This window comes from Ovis canadensis, chromosome 3 (genome assembly GCF_042477335.2).
Source record: "Ovis canadensis isolate MfBH-ARS-UI-01 breed Bighorn chromosome 3, ARS-UI_OviCan_v2, whole genome shotgun sequence".
Taxonomy (NCBI): domain Eukaryota; kingdom Metazoa; phylum Chordata; class Mammalia; order Artiodactyla; family Bovidae; genus Ovis; species Ovis canadensis.
In genome coordinates, this window is record NC_091247.1 from 77,546,815 (window position 1) to 77,567,852 (window position 21,038).

Genomic DNA, 21,038 nt, shown 5'->3' on the forward strand with positions numbered 1-21,038 from the left:
TGTCCAGGCCCCAGTGCCCTGGCATGGCTCAGTTTCCCTTCCACCCTCACCAGCCCCACCCTACCACATCACCCTACACAGGGGACAGAGGGAACCTGAAATTTATCAATCCTTACCTGGAAGACAGATGCCCATCAGTTTCTTCCACATGCATCTTTAGGTCTGGCCAATGCAACTCACTGCCACATTCAGACCTACTTGAGAGTCTCAGACCAACTGTCCATCCCTGCCATCTAGCTCCCTCGGTGTCCATCTATCCTTCCTCCTCACCAGGAAACAATACTCTGCCTTTCCCAACACCAGTTAGAGGCCAGCACCAGTTCTGCTCTTTCCTGAAACCTCCCCTTTCTCTGAGCTCCATAGTCTAACACACAACTGCCCTCTGATCACCCCTCTGCGTCCCATCCATTTTTGTCAGGTCTTCAAGCTCCGTTTTTGTATAATACATCCTTGAGAGGTAATGGTGCAAGTAGTTAAAAGGAGTACTCAGAAATCTGGGTTCAGGAACTTCCCTGGCAGCACAGTGGATAAGAATCCGTCTGCCAATGCAGGGGACACGGGTTCCATGCCCGATCCGGGAAGATTCCACATGCCGTGGAGCAACAAAACCGATGCACCACAGCTACTGAGCCAGTGGTCTAGAGTCCAGGAGCTGCAACTACTGAAGCTCTTGTGCCCAGAGCCTCCTCCACAACCAGAGAAGCCACTGCAATGAGCCGGTGCATCGCAACTAGAGAGCAGCCCCAGCTCTCCACGAGAGAAAACCCACAGGCAGCAGCGAAAGCCCTGACCAGCCGATAAATAAGTTATATTAAAAAAAAGAAACCTGGGTTCAAAACCTGGTTCCACCACTTACTGGCTGGATGATAAGTTGCTTAAGTAATCTGTGCCTCAGTTTCTTTGTCTGAAAAAGGCAAACAAGAGTACCTGCTTCATGGGGTTGTTGGAGAAATTAACGAGTTGATTACAGGGCTTAGACACTGGCACACAGTAAGTGAGCAAGTTACTTATTTACTGATATTATTATTATCATTCTGTCTCCTTACAGAGCCTTCCACGGGGTGGGAAGTCCTTAAAACTTTATATCTGTATTGATTTACTTCCTGCCTCCTTCCACAAAAGCTCTGAAGTTGGCTGAGCACAGAGAGGGCTCAGGCAGGGCTCGCTGGGCTGAGCTGAAGGTACGAGGAACAGGATTCGAGGTTGGAGACTGGGGCGGGGTGCTCCCCACCGACACATCAGGCTTCTTTCCCGCCCCGGCACAAGAGCCCAGCCCAGCCAAACCAGCCCTACTGCTAAAGTCACCGACTGCAGGGCTAGAGGCGTCCTGAACCAGAACATGGAAGAGGAAACTAAGGCTTAACCAGCCCTCTTTCCCACTTCACCACTCCACCTTGGCGCTCGTGAAGCCCCCAACCGTACTGGCTGTGCAGAGCTTCACTGTCAATTTGACAGGGGAAGAAGGGGAGGGCAAAGAGAGACAGTCTTCACCTAACAGAGTTTAGGAACCGGAATGGGGGTTGAAGGGGTAGCGCAGGGGTCCAGCCCACGCCCTGAGCTGATATGTGTTGGTACCACCATTTCACAGTAGTCGGAGTAGCCCACAAAATCGGAAACGGCAGACAGCAAAACCCGTTTATTTCTCTTCCCCACAACACCCTGCACGTGAGTTTTCTCCTGGGGCAGAAGAACCTTCCTAAGTACCCTGGCTGTTCCTAACATCAGCAAAGCAGGACGAGTAATATCGAAAGCAGCCACCTCCCGCCCCAGGCAGTCGGGGCCCGCTTCCTGGAGGAGGCGGCGCCTTTCGCGCGCTCCGCGCTTGTGAACCGGCCCCTTCCCTTACTCACCGGTGTCCAGAGAGGTGAACCCGGCGCTCGGGCTGCCTCGCCGGCCGCCTCCGCCGCCCAGCATGACTAGCGCCTGCATCTGCCGAACCAGCTCGGGCATGCGGTCCCAGTGGCCCTCGGCGCGGCAGCGCTCCAGCTCGCTCTCCATCTTCAGGTGGGAGCCGTACGCGCCCTTCGCAGCCATCTTCGAGCGGGCGCAGTCATGGGAGGTGCGGCCGAGAAGTGGAGACCGGGCCGGGGGCGGCGTCCCGGCTGGGGCACACACGCGGGCGGGGTCGACGGGGGCGCGAGCTGCGGCCGGGGCCCGGGTGGCAGCGGGGGCCCGGGCAGCAGCAGGCGGGCAGCAGCCGCAGCACCCAGCGCACCGCCCGGCACCTCCGGGCTGGGACTCCGGCTGCGCGACCCGGACGCGTCCAGGAGCAGCCTCCGCCTCTGCAGCAGCAGCTCCTGGCGCCGTTGCCGCCGCCGCTGCTGCAGCTGCTGCCACAACCCCCGCCCTGGGCCCGGGCGCCGCCAGCAGCGGGCCCGCCCCCGGCCGCAGCTCCACCCCCGCGGGGGCGTGGCGCGGCCCCGGCGAGCCAGGCGCGCGGGCCGCCAACGCGGCCAGAGCAGCCAGGCGCGCGCTAGGCGCTCGCGGCCGCACCGGCGCCACCCCCGCGCCGCCGCCGCCACTGCAGACTCGGCGCTCACTCTAATACCGCGCGGAGCCCCGGCGCCCGGGGGCGCCTCGCTCCCCACCCCCTCCCCATCCCATTGGGGCTCTTGGCCTGGGAGACCCCCGCCCCGACGACCCTGCTTTGTGTGGTGGCCCCGTCACCACCGCTGCCCCGGCACGTCACAAATCCGGGGAGAGGCCCGCCGACCGGTAGCTCCCAACTCGGAGAAGGAGCCTCCCCGGGAAGCCACCGGCAGCCGCCCGGTTCCCGCCCTACTGGGCCGCGCGAGTCTTGCGCGCCAACCCCGGGACGCTCTGGAGAACCCGCTCGTTGCGAGGCCCGCGACTCTCGGGATGCCTCCCCTGCGAACGATTTGTACGTTCTTTCTTCACAGTGGAGTTCCTCTTTTCAACCTGTCTCTCCACCCCAGCTGGCAGGCCTTTTCCTCTGCAGAATCCTGTTGCCCTGGATTTCTTAGACGTTTTAAGCCGTTTCTCCAACTTGGTATTTACTTATTTCTTAATTCTAGTGTATAAAGACTACTTTGATCAAAGCTGTACCGAGCTCTTAGCAGGACTTAGCCCTGTGCTGTGGGTACTAAGTTCAAAGGATTACAAGGCAGGCGGGGTAGACGGGGGAGGCAGACCTACAACCCTTTGAGACCCGTTTATGGTGGCCCCGCTTCCGGGTACAGCCCAGGGTGGGGATGGAGGCCATCACGCAAGACCAAAGCGACAAAACAGGATTATTTAAGTGACAGTGCATGGCACAGACCGAAGATTCCAGAAGACCGGAGAGTCAGAGCAAGCTTTTGAGTATAGACCCCTAAGAGCTAGAAGATGCACACACCTTCCCCAGCCCCTGCCTGATACGTAACCCTGGGAGTGAGCTTGACCACTTTCAGTGTCAGGAGACTCGCTACTTCGTGCTTCTGGACAACTGTAACCCGTGGGAAATTTTTGTGAAGTGGAGCTCAGGCTTCTGGGCCCTTTGTCTCTGCAGCCACAAGGGGGCGTCTGTTGAAGGCAGCCTCCCTGCGCCCCCGCCCCCGCCGATATCCTACTACTTCAGTGTTAGTTAGTGGGTCCGTCGTGTGGTCTGCAGCCCACCAGACTCTTCTGTCCATAGAATTCTCCAGGCAAGAATACTGGGGTAGGTAGCCATTCCCTTCTCCAGGGGATCTTCCCGACCCAGGGACTGAGCCCAGGTCTCCTGTACTGCAGGCGGTTTCCTCACCATCTGAGCCACCAGGGAAGTCTGCGGCTGCTGCTGCTGCTGCTAAGTTGCTTCAGTCGTGTCCGACTCTGTGCGACCCCAGAGACGGCAGCCCACCAGGCTCCCCCGTCCCTGGGATTCTCCCCGCGAGAACACTGGAGTGGGTTGCCATTTCCTTCTCCAATGCATGAAAGTGAAAAGTGAAAGTGAAGTCGCTCAGTCGTGTCGGACTCTTAGCGACCCCATGGACTGCAGCCCACCAGGCTCATCCGTCCATGGGATTTTCCAGGCAAGAGTACCGGAGTGAGGTGCCATTGACTTTTCCAGGGAAGCCCTAGATGTCCTCTTCTCCAGGTTCCAAATGCAGCTCCATTCCTTGCTTGGGAGGCAGAATTCCTCACCTTGACTGCTGCTCTAGGGTCTGACCTGAGCTTCTAGAGATGAGGAGATAGATGGAGGAAAAGGGGGTGGCTTTGGCATTTACTCAATTTATGCAGACTCCTTTTGGTTACTCTTTGGCTGCCCTTGCTCATCACCAGAACCAGATGTCACTTGGAGAGAGCTGTGTGTGTCCTTTGGATGGAGGCGGCCTGAGGACACCCTGTGATTTGCCCGTCTGGCATTCCCGAGTCAGCCCTAGGGCAGCCAAAGAAAAGCAGAGCTGATAAGAGGAATCCTAACAAAATAAGGAAAACCTCTTCTCCCTCTTTTCTCTCCAATCCTTTGCTAAGCCTGCCCCCAGGTTGCTGGACTCCAGGGAACTATCTGAGGCAGGCGTGTTCAGATCATGTTGGGGTCAAACTGTTATTTGGGCTTTCTTGGTGGCTCAGATGGTAAAGAATCCGTCTTTGATGCAGGAGACCTGGGTTCGGTCCCTAGGTCGGGAAGATTCCCCTGGAGGAGGGCATGGAAACCCACTCCAATATTCTTGCCTGTAGAATCCCATGGACAGAGGCGTCTGGCAGGCTGCAGTCCATGGGGTCACAAAGAGTCAGATACAACTAAGCAACTAACATGTTCTTTGACGGGAGCACCGATATTTGTGTGGGCCTGGGGCACTGGCAGGAGGAACATAGCAGGATGTTGAAAACTTAACAAACATAAACACGTGCTGGACCCCATTAGAGCTGTTTTCCAGAAGGGTCAAGACCCCAGCCCACTAGTCACCACTGTCTTTCATGGGAGTAAGAGGCTGCAGAAACAAGAACAAAGAACAACCATGATCCAATCAGTAATATTGTACAAAATCAGTGGCAAATATAAGTATAGATGTTGTTTTTAATTAATTTTTAATAATCTGGAATCTCCCAAATGAGAGTTTATGACACATCCTGCTAAAGAATGCTGTCATTGCCAGCTCAGAAATGCTGCCAAAATAACTTACTGATCAGGTGAAGGAAGCTGAGTTCATTGCTTACCAGAGAGGGAGAGTACTGCCTAGACAATCTTTGCAGCATCTCAGAGAAGGGAAGGAAGTTAGCAGGAGGTAAATCGACTTAATGAGAAATGTGTGTTTTCAGGGAGCAACAAAGATGGTACAGCACAAGGGACCGTCTGGTTTAGAGACTCTTACAGCCAAGCCAGTAGGAGACTGTTCCTTTAGCTGCTGCCCCTGAGCAGAGTGGGAAGTTCTTGCCACTGGATCATCAGAGAAGCTAAGCTACTGGTGTTTATTCTCATGAAGTTAAGGTCTCGGTGAGATCTCTTATTGACTTGTAGTTGGGCTTCCCTGATAGCACAGACGGTCAAGATTCTGCCTGCAGTGCCAGAGACCGGGTTTGATCCCTGGGTTGGGAAGATTCACCTAGAGAAGTGAATGGCTACCCACAAAGAGTTGGACACAACTGAGAGACTAACATAACACTAGGCCCAAAGTAAGAGGGTTTTGAACAGTTCATTTGAACTAAAAAAATAAGGTTATGTTTGTTCCCAGAGAAAAGACTTGGTTACCAGGAACTTGGGTAAGTCAAATAACAGTGTGGGAGCATAAGAAAACTTGGAAACACAGCCCACAGTGGCCAGTGAGACTCAGTTCAATTCAATCACTCAGTTGTGTCCAACTCTGCAACCCCATGGACTGCAGCATGCCAGACTTCCTTGTCTATCACCAACTTCCAGAGCTCACTGAAACTCAGGTCCATCGAGTCAGTGATGCCATTATGAGGATTCATCTCAAGAATCCTCATAATTATCTCTTAGTTGGCTGGGAAGCTTTTGCACAGCTGGTTGTCTGGAGTAAGAGATTTACCTCATGGGATAAATCCTATCTTAGGTCGTGCACTGTCCTCTAACAAATTGTTCACGTCTCTCTGGAACCCATATGCCCTCTCTGAGCTAAAAGTAAACAGATGCATCAGCCTCAGAGCCAGCCTTATCTTTGGAACAAGAAAGATTATCTACATATTGGCTAAGAATAGGATCACAGGGCAAGTTAAAAGCTCCAGAAGCCCTGGTTGAGGATTTGTGAAAAGTAGGAGGGCGCGTCAGAGGCTGAGGCATACCAGTCCAGGTATGTTGATTTTTCTTGGAGAAGACAGGTATTCACTTTTAACTTAAAGGCACACCAAGGAAAGCACAACAGTGTTCCACAGTTGTCCAACACATGCCCAGTTCACTTAGACCTTGAGGATGAAACAGGATTTGAGTTTGGTTCTAAAGGGAAATGGAGAGTGAAGTATGAAGACTCCTTTCTCTTTGTGGCCTTTGATTATTAGTTTTATTCCTTCCTTAGTGCCTTGTTTTAAAGGCTGTTGGGCAAATTTGTGGGGTCAGTCTGAACTGAACACCATGCATTTAGTTCCAGTAGAATGTAAGTGGAATTGTTTGCCCACAAGAGAACTGCAGTCTATGCTTGACTTACCACCAAAAGTACTGGTAAATCAATATTCACATTGGCTAGGACCTCATTATGAACAGGGAGGTCCTTGGGGACTGAAAGGAAGAGGCCATCAGGAGAGCATTTAATGTGGCAATTCCATTCACACAGTAAATCCCTTGCTATTAAGTTAATGAGTATAATGTCACAAAGGAGAAAAGAACAATCCTTGGTGAAAAGTACAGGGTGATGGTTAAGTGCTGGGGCCTAGGGAAGGTGTGGTGAGAATTATCAGATAGATTCCTGACCACATAGTTTGTTGAATCCAAGGAGAGGGTTGTTTCAGCAGGTCCCCGGCTTATGATGATACACCTTCTTCCACCTTTAAGACGGTAGAAAAGTGATACCTATTTGGTGGAATCTACACTTCAAATTTTGAATTTTGATCTTTTTACCAGGCTAGCAAAATGCAGTAAGATCCTTACTAGATCCTTTGTGTTAGATAATTTCGCCAAACCATAGTCTAATGTAAATTCTGAGCATGTTTAAGGGCACCAAGGCTAAGCTATGATGGTAGGTTTACAGAATGGATTTTTGACTTAATATATTCAACTTACGATGGGTTTATTGGAATATAACCTCTTTATAAGTTGAGGAAAATCTATATAATAGTGCTCAGATTCAAGATTGTTGTTATTGTGATGAAATCAGTCAAAATTGTAAGATTGCCTTGTAATTTTTAGACAAGTGTTTCCTTGTGGGTTTGCAGGTAGAATGGGAAACTGAACACCTTCACTGATAATTTTTTTTAATTTCTTTTCCCTTTAGTCTGTTAGTTCTAGGGCTCTTTTAAATAGAGCTCTTCCAAGGTTTTGGAGATCTGGCCATGGGCCTATTTCCCACCCTACTTGTTGCTTGCATATTAAATCCCCTATTTCTGCTTTGAGGCAATTTATAAAAAAGATGAGAGGGAGAGCCAGGGTCCCAGCTGCTTCAAGATTTACTAGTGAACCCTACCACTACATTTTAAAGAACCTATCCCTAAAGTCTCCATCAGACTTCTCTTTTTTCGGCTTGAAGAACTGAATCAGAGCACACACTATTTTCACAGAAAAGACAGAGAATAGCTTCCAAAAGACCTTGACTCACATCTGCAGTGTTTCTAAGTCACTTCCTTTTCCTGTTCAAGTCAAGGTCTTTTAAGTCATCATTGGAAGTTCTGACCTTTTCACTGAACTTTTTGCAACATATGAACTAATTGGTATATATCTGGTCACCCTGGATTATATGTCCCTCAAACTAATCTGAATTTCTCTCCACTGTTCTCCTTATCTTGTCTAGGCCTTGGAAAGTCTTTGACAATGCCGTTCAGCTGAGAATGGAACCAGAGCTTGAATTCACTATTGGCAGTTTTCTCTGTGCTGAAGAAGGTTTACCTTGAAGAGATAAGTAAGGATAGGGTTGGACTTCCATGGTAGTGCTAGTGGTAAAGAACTTCTGGAGTGGTAAAAACCCACCTGCCAATGCAGGCAACATAATGCGGGTTTGATCCCTGGGTCAGAAAAATCCCCTGAAGGAGGGCATGGCAACCCACTCCAGAAGTCTTGCCTAGAGAATCCCATGGACAGAGGAGCCTGGTGGGCTACAGGCCATAGGTCACAAAGAATCGGATGCAACTGAAGTGCCTTAGCACACATGCACGCAAGGTTTGGGGTATCTGGTGGGCTAGGAGGGAAGAAGAGTGGGTCAGAGGGAGAGATGGGGCAGTAGGAGGTGGAAGAATGTGGGTTAGAGGAAGAGGAATAGTGTGTTTGAGTTGTGATTTGTGGGAGATCTAAAAGACACATGGTTTTAAGTTCAGATTTTTCTTTTGCTTTGGCCAAGGAATCTGTTAAGGAGGCAATTTTAGAATCCAATTTTTTTGGATTCTTCCTCATGCTAATGAAAAAAAAGACCATTGGATATTTCAGTTGTGTTCCCTTTTCCTTCAAAGACAATTATCAAGTGGATAACTTTATCAAGTGGATAATTTTGTTCATGTCCAGAGTTCTTGCAGTGGTCACTGTAATTCTGAAGCATCCTTGGTAAAATGATGCTATTTAGAAAGATAAGTGCACAAATTTGGGCAATAGCATAAATACCAGTAAGAAGCGGAAGTTGGGCCCAAGGAAGACATGGACTGAGGTTTACACTAAGAGAACCCCCAAGACAGCCTGGGAATGTCAGTGGAGAGCTGCTTGTGCATCCTGTAGCTTGGGGCCCTTGACCTCACAGCTCGACCTTATCCAATTGCAGCGCTGATGAATTTACAGCTCTCAGCAGCTGAAAGGTGTGTGGAGACCTCTGTTGATCCAAACTCTCACAGACAAAATGAGTCTGAAGAACGTTCTCATAAGGTGTTGATCAGTGTCCTGAGACTAAATTTTGCCCTGGGCTGGCTTAGGGATGGACTTATTGGGACCCACACTTGTCCTCTTCACCATAAACTTTATTCTTTTAGATGTGCAACAATAAATGACCAGGGTGGATATAGACAAATAGTTGGCTGATTAGTGATAAGGTAGATATCCACCAAGGAGAAAAAAACTTCCAAATATGGTCTGGTAATCAAAGAATTCCTAAAAAGGGTTCCTAATTGATAGGAGACAAAACAGACTCAGCACTTGGGGAGCTCAATAAAAAAGAGACTTAAGAAATTGGAACTCGGGCCCAGGGCAAGCCTTACATCCCTCACTAGTGATGTCTGAAAGACACCCGAGGGGCTTGAGGGCCTCAGAGGAGCACATTGTTTTTGAATCAAGGGTTTTTTGCTCCAGTGGTGAAGGGAGTCTCCATCCGATTTTGGTGGGTTTTGACAGTTCAATGGTGGCTCCCTGAAAATACCCTCAAAAGAGCTCTGTGATAATGTAAAGCCAAATTTGTTCTCATCGCAGGAAGGGAGAACACAACTCTGCAGCATAGCAGCATCTAGAATGAGGAGGCAGAGTTGGGATTTATGAAGCGTTGGGGTCTGTTTGAAGGCAGCTCTTCCAGTGGAGGGAGCTTGATTGGGAATTGGCAAGAATCATCATGTAGTAGTTGAGGATTATTGAGCAGGGCAATGGGAGGGTTTTGAGGCATGGATTTCAGTCTTAGAGAGTGATTGGATACAAACTAAAAAATTGCAAAGTTCCTTTATATGTTTTTCTTCTTGAAATTGCTGCAAAAAAAAAAAAAAATGATATTTACAACTTTTACTATCCCAGGCAAGAGTTTCCTGCAACAGAAAAGTCAAGTCAGTGTCAACAGTAAGCTGGAAGGATGTTTAATTCTTTCTATGCACTGACTCAAAGATGTGTTCTGTATGATTATTCTGACATCCCCTTGAAGCCCGCATCAAATCCATTGCTATTTATACTAGCTATCACAGTGCCCATGAGTCATTAGGTCATCTAGAGGGAAAGACGGCCTGGGGAGGAGATGTCCTCCCACCTATTACTCCAGCCTCTTCTTTCATACTATTGTGTTTACCATTTGGGGTTCCCAACAGGAACCCTAAAAATACTAAATTTGAGTCAACAGTCCCTTCATCCACCCAGACCTCAGGGTATGTGATGTAGAACAGAATGGCAACTGCCTTCCCAATTTTCTGTAGTGGTAGCCCAAATTCTCATATACAGAATCCAACTTTTACTTATTAGCATAATTACTGGCTCCTAGCGTTTCTAGTCCGTGATGTAACTCATGTCTTAATTATTAGCGCTGTGAACTGGCCAGCCCGGCCAGCCCTCCTAGAATGTTGACGTGAATTCTGCCAGAGGCTGACTTGCATGGTCAGTCTTTCCCTTTATAGCTGCCATAAAATCTAGGGGGTGGTCATTAGGTAAGGGAAAGAGACCATAGAAAGGCAAGTTTCAAAACCATGAATTCTTGTGTTTGTGCATGTTAGGCACTTAGAAATTATGATTATTTTATTTTATTTTCCCATTTTATTGAGATATAACTGAAATACAACACTGTGTAAAGTTAAAGCATATAGCATCATGATTTGACTTATATACATCCATTTAATGAACATCCATCATCTCATAGAGATACAAAAGAAAAAGAAAAAAATATTTTTTCCTTCTGATAGTTCTTAGGGTTTACTCTCAACAGCTTTCATATGTAGCATACCGCAGTGTTAACTGTCTTTATCATATTGTACATTACATCCCTTGTTGCTGCTTAGTCGCTCAGTCGTGTCCGACTCTTTGCGACCCCGTGGACTGTAGTCCGCCGTCACATCACATCCCTAGTGCTTATTTATATTATAACTGAAAGCTTATACTCTTTGACTGCTTTCATGTAGTTCCCCCTCCCCTCTGCTGTGTTGTTAGAATCCTAGAAATCTAACGTTTCCCCATGCCGGGGAGATGAGGGCTCTGGGTGTCTCCTGTCCCCACCCACCCACTTCATGGTCTGGATACCAGCGCCTCCCTCCGTGCACATCCCTCTCTCCCGTCAGCCCCATCTGTTCTGTTCCCTGGTCTCCCAGGTGACTCCTGCTGCTTCTTGGTAGCTTTGTGTCAGCCTGTACGACTACAGTGGTGGTTCCCCTCCCAAGAGGGGTGGTCCATGCTTCCTCCCAGCCTGCCTTGTACTGATTCCCTGCCCAGGTGCTGCCATCCTGGGGCGAGAAGTTAGCCCTACCCACCAGCTGTTGTTTAATCACTAAGACATGTCCGACACTTTTGCCACCCCATGGACTGTAGCCTGCCAGGCTCTTCTGTCTGTGGGATTTCTGAGGCAAGAATACTGGAATGGGTTGCCCTTTCCTTCTCCGGGGGATCTTCCCAACCCAAGGATCAAACCCACGTGTCCTTTACCACCATTCTTTGGCCACCAGGGAAGCTAGGCTGCATTAACATACAATCACTCAAAAATCTCAGGACTTTCAACCAACACAGTTTATTTCTCGTTCATGCTGCCTGTTCCATCCAGATTGGCTGGGTTCTTTCCCACATTGTTTTCACTGTGTGACTCAAGCTATCAGAACAGTCGGTCTAGAGCACTGACAATGCTTATGACAGAGGGAAAAGAGACAGCATGGTAAACTGCACGTAAGACTCCTGCCTAGGTGTGACGTATCGCACTTCTGTAAACGCATCATTGACTGGTGCAGAAAATACAGCTAAACCTGACTCCAATGCCCAGAGGTAGGCAGTACATCTTTGTGAGTACTAGTATGGTATCCAATATTTTATTTTCTAGAATAGAAAATAACTTTTTGAAATAGAATCTTAGCTCATTAATTTTAACCTTTGTTATTTTCTAATATATGCATTTGAGACTATAAATTTCCCTTTATCAGCTGTTCCCCATGAATATTATTCTAATTTTCTTTGTGATACCTTATTTAACCTATGTGTTATTTAAAAGCACTTCTTAATATCCAAATAAATGTGGAGTTTTAAAAATTTTTTCCTAGTGTCATTGCATTGTATCAGAAAATATGATTTGTATACTTTCAAATCTTAGACTTTTTTTAGACCTCATTTCTGCTTTCAACTACAAGGTCTGGGTAGAGGACCTTAAGCCTCAGATGAGACTCTGGCCTTGGCCAACACTTTGACTTCAGCCATGTGATATTCTGAGTAGAGAACCTATTTGATCCTTGCCTGGACTTCTCATCAACAAAACTGTGAGATAATAAGTGGATGTTGTTTTAAGCTGCTAAGATTATAGTAATTTGTTATACAAAAGTAGAAAATTAATACAGTATTTCTGCTAGTGGGTAAATCACTCAGTTTTCATTTGTCTAAAAATGTCTGCTCATGTTTATTCTTAAAGGACCTTTTAGCTAGATGTAGAATTTTGGACTAGCAGTTTTCTTTTAGCACTTAGAAGGCAGTCCATTGTTCTCTGGTTTCCATTGTTGCTGTTGAGCAACCTCTCTAACTGTTTCTTCTTTGGAAATAATCTTTTTTTCTCCTCTGCTTGTCTTTAATTTTTTGTTTTATTTTTTGCAGATTTAATGTGCCAAGAATAGATTTTTTTTTATTAACTTTTCTTGGGGTTTTTTGCTCTTCTTGACTCTGAGCTTGACATCTTTCATCAGTTCTGGAAAATTCTTGATTATCTTCAGAATTGTCCCTGCTCATTCTCAGCTCCAAGTAGACTTATCCCAGCTAGATATGAATAAGAGCTTCTCTCTGTATTCTGTGTCTGTTGTGTTTGCTTTTGTGTTTTCTGCCTTGTCATCTCTTCTTCATTCTAGGTAGCTTCCTCTACCAAGTTTCCTGATTCATTGATTGTTTCTTCTCATGTATCCAAACTGCTGTTAAACCCAACCCTTGAGTTTTTTAAACACCTATTATATTTCTTTGTTCTCAAGCTTGTATTTGATTCTCTTTCCAATCTGCTACTTGGTTACTCTCCTGTTTCATCACAGAGGGAAACCTTCCTTGGCTCCCCCATCCTCATATCAGACTGTGTACTCCCCTCGCCCACTGTGTGTTGCCATGGCAACATGGGCTCTGCCAGGCATTCACTGTGTTTCTTACATTCTCTCTCCAGCTAGACTGTAAGTATCTTGAGGATAGAGACTATCACTTACTCTGTGTATCCAGCATTTGTCACAGGACCTGGTAACAGCAGTCACTCCGTAAATGTGGAACTCAACTGAACTTTACTTAAAGAAAACTCCTTGACCATCAAACATTTCCACTTTGAAGAGATGGAAAAACTTCAGTTAAGTCTCCACTACTCACAGCTACTCTTTGTGTGAGGAGATTCTTCTACAGAGAGAATGCTGCTGCTGCTGCTGCTAAGTCACTTCAGTCATGTACGACTCTGTGCGACCCCATAGACGGCAGTCCACCAGGCTCCCCGTCCCTGGGATTCTCCAGGCAAGAACACTGGAGTGGGTTGCCATTTCCTTCTCCAATGGGTGAAAGTGAAAAGTGAAAGTGAAGTCGCTCAGTTGTGTCCGACTCTTAGCCACCCCATGGACTGCAGCCTACCAGGCTCCTCCGTTCATGGGATTCCCAGGCAAGAGTACTGGAGTGGGGTGCCATTTCCTTCTCCAAGAGGGAATGCTAAGAGATGCTATTTCTGCATCCAGGCTGATGAGAGGAAAGAGCAGAAGGCAAAACAGACAAGGAAATAAGAGGCACCTCAGGTGAGTGAATTCTAGGAATGAAGAGAAATTATTGGACAAGCTCAAATGTTTCCAAACTATGGAATTACCCAGACCTCCAAAGAATGAGGGGCTCTTGCTGACATCTGAATGGCACTGTTTCAGTATATCTAGGAACTTAAGGCAGAGTGGTTTCTAAGAAAAGAATCTTTTATAACCAGTGTGCTGAACACAGCTTGTGGGTTGTATTCATCAAAGCCACTTTATTTTTGTCTTCCATTGCCTTTTTAAAAATTGAGGTATAGTTGATATATATATCAACTATATCAAAATATATAATATTTTATGTTTCAGGTATAACACATAGTGACTCACAGTTTTTTAAAGTTATAATCCCTTTATAATTATTATAAAATATTGGAAATAAAATTATAATATAGAAAATATTGCACTATATAGCCTTGTAGTTTATTATACATAATACATGGAAGTTTATACCTCTTAATCCCCTACCTCTGTCCTGCTCCTCCCTCCTTCCCTCTCCCCACTGGTAACCACTAGTTTCTTCTCTCTGTCTGTAAGTCTGCTTCTTCTTTGATTTACTAGTTTGTTTTATTTTGTACTTTCACATATAAGTGATATCATACAGTATTCGTCTTTCTCTGTCTTAGTTCACTTAGCATAAGTCCATCCCTTCCATGGCTTTTGTGAGGGTTTAGGATGATCTTTTCCTGGCCATGTGTAAAAATCCTGTTAAGCTTGTAAATTTTTCTGGGCACCCTTTGTTAAAAGTCCAAGGGTCACAAATAAAGACTTAATTACTTAGTATTTAAATCCTCATTCAAAGATAAGATTTCTATCTTACTTCCCCAAAGCTAGGGCCAATGGCAGGTGGGTAGTCTGCAGCCTCAGGGAGGGTTGTGTTCAGTTTTCCAATGAGTCAGCTCTTCGCATCAGGTGGCCAAAGTGTTGGAGTTTCAGCTTCAGCATCAGTCCTTCCAATGAACACCCAGGACTGATATCCTTTAGGATGGACTGGTTGGACCTCCTTATAGTCCAAGGGACTCTCAAGAGTCTTCTCCAACACCACAGTTCAAAAGCATCAGTTCTTCAGCGCTCAGCTTTCTTCACCGTCTGCCATAGGTCCCTGGCAGATGTTTAAACCTGACTCCTGGGGGCTTTCATGGAGTCCTGGGAGACTCCCATGCTGGGTTTCTCAGACCTGGCTCCCTCTCCTCCTGTCCCTCTGCTTCCCACAGCCTATGCCTGAGCATCTGCCTCCTGGCCCCTAACTGCTAAGTCTCTTTTTTACTCATAGGTCACCCTCTTGGTCAGGCTTCACCAGGGGTGGACCTTGCCTCTGCCTCTTCCTCATCTAGTCCCCAGGATTCTAGTCTCCTTTGATCTGCACTCTGAATGTAGAGCAGTTCGCGCCCAGATGCACTTCTTTTTACCAAGGCTGCTTAACTTTCCAGAGGCAGCCAGGACCTGAGCAGAGTATGTGCCCTGTGGCAGAGGCCATGTCACGCTCCCGCAGTGCTCAGTCCCCTTGAGACCCCTCTCACTAGACTTGAGGCAAGGGAGCAGGTGGTTCCTTAGATTTTCCCAAAGAAATCCTACCCCCAAAACCTCCCCCCTGAAACCTTCCCTTCTTCTGACTCTTCTTCTCTTCTCTCTGAGTGAGGGGTCAAGAGACAGGTAACCAGATTTTGACATTTCTTTTGAAGATCTGCATTTTTGTGGTCCACTCACACCTTACTAACATCTTCCCTGGTGGCTCAGATGGTAAAGCGTCTACCTACAATGTGGGAAACCCGGGTTCAGTCCCTGGGTCAGGAAGATCTCCTGGAGAAGGAAATGGCAACCCACTCCAGTATTCTTGCCGGAAAAATCCCATGGACAGAGGAGCCTGGTAGGCTACAGTCCATGGGGTCGCAAAGAGTAGGACACAACTGAGCGACTTCACTTTTCACACCTTACTTTGACTATCAGTAACTATCATATCTTAGCATGTCAATAAAAATTTCCAACCTAACATCCTTTGTTGTACTTTTTTTTTTTACTGGAATTAAAACATCATTATTCTTTTTTCCAGTTATAAAATTAATGCATCAGTTCAGTTCAGTCACTCAGTCGTGTCCGACTCTTTGCTACCCCATGAATCACAGCACACCAAGCCTCCCTGTGCATTACCAGCTCCTGGAGTTCACTCAAACTCATGTCCATCAAGTCCATGATGCCATCCAGCCATCTCATCCTCTGTCATCGTCCCCTTCTCCTCCTGCCCCCAATCCCTCCCAGCATCAGGGTCTTTTCCAATGAGTCAACACTTTGTATGAGGTGGCCAAAGTATTGGAGTTTCAGCTTTAGCATCAGTTCTTCCAATGAACACCCAGGACTGATCTCCTTTAGAAAGGACTGGTTGGATTTCCTTGCAGTCCAAGGCACTCTCAAGAGTCTTCTCCAACACCACTGTTCAAAAGCATCAATTCTTCGGCGCTCAGCTTTCTTCACAGTCCAACTCTCACATCCACACATGACCACTGGAAAAACCATAGCCTTGACTAGATGGACCTTTGTTGGCAAAGTAATATCTCTGCTTTTCAATATACTATCTAGGTTGGTCATAACCTTCCTTCCAAGGGGTAAGTGTCTTTTAATTTCATGGCTGTAATCACCATCTGCAGTGATTTTGGAGCCCCCAAAAATAAAGTCTGACACTGTTTCCACTGTTTCCCCATCTATTTGCCATGAAGTGATGGGACCAGATGCCATGATCTTAGTTTTCTGAATGCTGAGCTTTAAGCCAACTTTTTCACTCTCCTCTTTCACTTTCATCAAGAGGCTTTTTAGTTCCTCTTCACCTTCTGCCATAAGGGTGATGTCATCTGCATATCTGAGGTTATTGATATTTCTCCCGGCAATCTTGATTCCAGCTTGTGCTTCTTCCAGCCCAGCATTTCTCATGATGTACTCTGCATATAAGTTAAATAAGCAGGGTGACAAGATACAGCCTTGATGTACTCCTTTTCCTATTTGGAACCAGTCTGTTGCTCCATGTCCAGTTCTAACTGTTTCTTCCTGACCTGCATATAGGTTTCTCAAGAGGCAGGTCAGGTGGTCTGGTATTGCCATCTCTTTCAGAATTTTCCACAGTTTATTGTGATCGCCACAGTCAAAGGCTTTGGCATAGTCAATAAAGCAGAAATAGATGTTTTTCTGGAACTCTCTTGCTTTTTCCATGATCCAGCGGATGTTGGCAATTTGATCTCTGGTTCTTCTGCCTTTTCTAAAACCAGCTTGAACATCTGGAAGTTCATGGTTCGCATATTGCTGAAACCTGGCTTGGAGAATTTTGAGCATTACTTTACTAGCGTGTGAGATGAGTGCAATTGTGCAGTAGTTTGAGCATTCTTTGGCATTGCCTTTCTTTGGGATTGAATGAAAACAGACCCTTTCCAGTCCTGTGGCCACTGCTTAGTTTTCCAAATTTGCCGGCATATTGAGTGCAGCACTTTCACAGCATCATCTTTCAGGATTTGAAATAGCTTAACTGGAATTCTATCACCTCCACTAGCTTTGTTCTAGATGCTTTCTAAGGCCCACTTGACTTCACATTCCAGGATGTCTGGCTCTAGGTGAGAGATCACACCATCATGATTATCTGGGTCATGAAGCTCTTTTTTGTATTGTTCTTTTGTGTATTCTTGCCACCTCTTCTTAATATCTTCTGCTGTTGTTAGGTCCATACCATTTCTGTCCTTTATCAAGCCCATCTTTGCATGAAATGTTCCCTTGGTATCTCTAATTTTCTTGAAGAGATCACTAGTCTTTCCCATTCTGTTGTTTTCCTCTATTTCTTTGCATTGATCGCTGAGGAAGGCTTTCTTATCTCTCCTTGCTATTCTTTGGAACTCTGCATTCAGATGCTTATATCTTTCCTTTTCTCCTTTGCTTTTCACTTCTCTTCTTTTCACAGCTATTTGTAAGCCCTCCTCAGACAACCATTTGGCTTTTTTGCATTTCTTTTCCAAGGGGATGGTCTTGATCCCTGTCTCCTATACAGTGTCACTAACCTCCATCCATAGTTCATCAGGCAGTCTGTCTATCAGATTTAGTCCCTTAAATCTATTTCTCACTTCCACTGTATTATCATAAGGGATTTGATTTAGGTCATACCTGAATGGTCTAGTGGTTTTCTCCACTTTCTTCAATTTAAGTCTGAATTTGGCAATAAGGAGTTCATGATCTGAGCCACAGTCAGCTCCTGATCTTGTTTTTGCTGACTGTATAGAGATTCTCCATCTTTGGCTGCAAAGAATATATCACTCTGATTTTGGTGTTGACCATCTGGTGATGTCCATGTGTAGAGTCTTCTCTTGTGTTGTTTGAAGAGGGTGTTTGCTATGACCAGTGCATTCTGTTGCCAAAACTCTATGAGCCTTTGCCCTGCTTCATTCGGTATTCCAAGGCCAAATTTGCCTGTTACCACAGGTGTTTCTTCACTTCCTACTTTTGCATTCCAGTCCCCTATAATGAAAAGGACAGCTTTTTTGGATGTCAGTTCTAAAAGGTCTTATAGGTCTTCATAGAACCGTTCAACTTCAGCTTCTTCAGCATTACTGATTGGGACATAGATTTGGATTACCGTGATATTGAATGGTTTGCCTTGGAAGCAAACAGAGATCATTCTGTCGTTTTTGAGATTGCATCCAAGTACTGCATTTTGGACTCTTTTGTTGACTATGATGGCTGCTCCATTCCTTCTAAGGGATTCCTGCCCACAGTAGTAGATATAATGGGATCTGAGTTAAATTCACCCATTCCGGTCCATTTTAGTTCACTGATTCCTAGAATGTTGATGTTCACTTTTGCCATCTCCTGCTTGACCACTTCCAGTTTGCCTTGATTCATGGACCTAACATTCCAGGTTCCTATGCAATATTGCTCTTTACAGCATCGGACCTTGCTCCTATCACCAGTCACATCCATAACTGGGTATTTTTTTTGCCTTGGCTCCATCCCTTCATTCTTTCTGGAGTTATTTCTCCACTGATCTCCGGCAGCATATTGGGCACCTACTGACCTGGGGAGTTCCTCTTTCAGTATCCTATCATTTTGCCTTTTCATACTGTTCATGGGGTTCTCAAGGCAAGAATACTGAAGTGGCTTGCCATTCCCTTCTCCAGTGGACCACATTCTGTCAGACCTCTCCACCGTGACCCACCCGTCTTGGGTGGCCCCATGTGGCATGGCTTAGTTTCATTGAGTTAGACAAAGCTGTGGTCCGTGTGATCAGATTGGCTAGTTTTCTGTGATTATGGTTTCAGCGTGTTTGCCCTCTGATGCCCTCTTGCAACACCTACCATCTTACTTGGGTTTCTCTTACCTTGGACGTGGGGTATCTATCTCTTCACGGCTACTCCAGCAAAATGCAGCCGCTGCTCCTTACCTTGGACAAGGGGTATCTCCTCATGGCTGCCCCTTCTGACCTTGAACATGGAGTTAATTAATGCATGCTTCTTATAAAATTGAACTAATGCATAAATGTAAAAGAGTGTAGTGGCCCAGGGCTGTCCCACCTCCTAGAGATAATTCAAAGATAGGACTTTGCAGTATACTTTTCCAGATTTTTTTTTTCTTTAACACACTTGCCCTTTTTGTTAATAACTAAAATGGGATTGTAACATACATGAACTTCAAAGAGCCTTTTCCCTACCACCATAAGGATATGTAAGTCCTCCCATCACCTATATACCTAAAACTATCTTGGAGTGGAATAGGAGAAAAGAGAAAAGCTGAGATACTGAGACGTTACCAGGATAGACTGAGGGTCTAAAGGGGCAGGTTACATTATTTAATTAAACTGTGATTTAGTGGAGTGGACAAATTTATTTTTTTCTCACTTTCCACCAAGATAGCAGCTTTAGAGGAAATGAGATCAGTTATACAAAACCAAAGGGCTGCATTTGTGTTTCACTCTAGGGAGTATTAGGTAAATTTTCAAATCCCTCCTACAAATGAGATCTTCCCTGTAGCTCAGATGGTAAAGAATCTGCCTGCAATGCAGGAGACCTGGGTTCAATCCCTGGGTCAGGAAGATCCTCTGGAGAAGGGAATGGCAATCCAGTCTAGTATTCTTGCCTGGAGAATCCCACGGATAGAGGAGTCTGATGGGCTACAGTTCGTGGGGTCACAGAGTCAGACACGACTGAGCGACTAACCTACCCACACCACTATGAATGAAATTACTGAGTTGGACCACCTGTCAACTAAAAAATTAGTCACAACCTGAAAGTTGAGAAATTCTTTATTTGGTGGGAATGTTTAGGACTCCCTGGGAGACAGCATCTTAGCAGCCCTAAGGGACTGCTTCCCAGAGGCAGGAGAGGGAGTCAGGCTATACACAAGTTTGCAACAAAGCAGGCAGGCAGTCTGAACATCAAAGATTATTGTTAAGTAAGGAAAATAGATATCAAGAAATTTAGGGTTCTTGCCTGTATGGGAAGATGCAAGAATCTGGGATTATTGAAGTCATTCCGTTCACCTGCATCTCGCCTATCTAGTACCGGTACCCTGCCTTTTTACAGATATATTCTTCTCTTCATGAATTTCCTTAGGTCACATGGAGAGCTATAACCACTGATGACTGTGACATCCTTTAGTTCCTCTTGTAGGGAGTGATGCTGCTTGTTGGCATGGCTCAGAAATTCACATTTGGAGGGCTGGAATTGCGATAGCTATGACATTTCTTGCCCACTGATATAGCATGAAATACTTCATTTTCCACACCTTTTTAAGGCTTTGTATATGTATACTCTCATATACATTTCCTGTACTCTCATACACTTTTTCTGTACCCTCCTAACAATGGATATTGCCAGTGTAATAGGCCAAAATTGAGGATTAAGCTGTCGACTAAAAAAGATATACAACTTGAGAGTTGTGAGTTAAGTTTTATTTGGGGCAAAATGAGCACTGCAGCCCCGGAGGCAGCATCTCAGATAGCTCTGAGAGACTGCTCCAAAGTGGCAGTGGGGGAAAGTCAATATATGAAGTTTGGGTGAAGGGGGAGTCCAATACCATGAAGCACTCAACTTACAAAAGGTTTTTGTAAGTCATGAGGGTCTGATTTCACCATGAAGGGGCTTAGTGCTTCTCTAGATATGAGGAGATGCAAGGATTGAGATCATAAAATCTGTTCCTAAAAACATCCAACTATCTAACCCACCAGATTCCCTGGAGCAGAGCGCCTCTCTCAGGGGTTGTTGAAGGTCGCCAGCTATAGCATCCTGGGGTTCAGTCTCAGCAGAGGCAGATGGCTAATGCCTTGTTGTTTAGTCATTGGCAATGCTCTCGGTAAGGGCCAATTTGTAGTTGACAAAGCCTTTCTTTGATTTGTA

The 21,038-nt window shown here is 46.0% G+C and overlaps 2 protein-coding genes across 7 annotated transcripts in view; one reads left to right on the forward strand and one right to left on the reverse strand.

Moving 5' to 3' along the window:
• TTC7A (tetratricopeptide repeat domain 7A) overlaps positions 1–2,383 on the reverse strand; it is a 159,296-nt gene extending 156,913 nt beyond the window's left edge. For all 6 annotated transcript variants that reach the window (XR_011255693.1, XR_011255692.1, XR_011255690.1 and 3 more), the window contains exon 1: positions 1,851–2,383. Coding sequence is in view for 3 of the 6 variants with exons in the window: in XM_069583382.1 (XP_069439483.1) it covers positions 1,851–2,034 (184 nt within the window). In the remaining 3 variants the exon portion in view is untranslated. The remainder of the gene's footprint in view (positions 1–1,850) is intronic.
• Positions 1,814–21,038, forward strand: part of MCFD2 (multiple coagulation factor deficiency 2, ER cargo receptor complex subunit) — a 43,827-nt gene continuing 24,602 nt past the window's right edge. The window contains exons 1-2 of the mRNA XM_069583388.1: positions 1,814–2,004; positions 7,878–7,985. The gene's annotated coding sequence lies outside the window, so the exon portion shown is untranslated. The remainder of the gene's footprint in view (positions 2,005–7,877; positions 7,986–21,038) is intronic.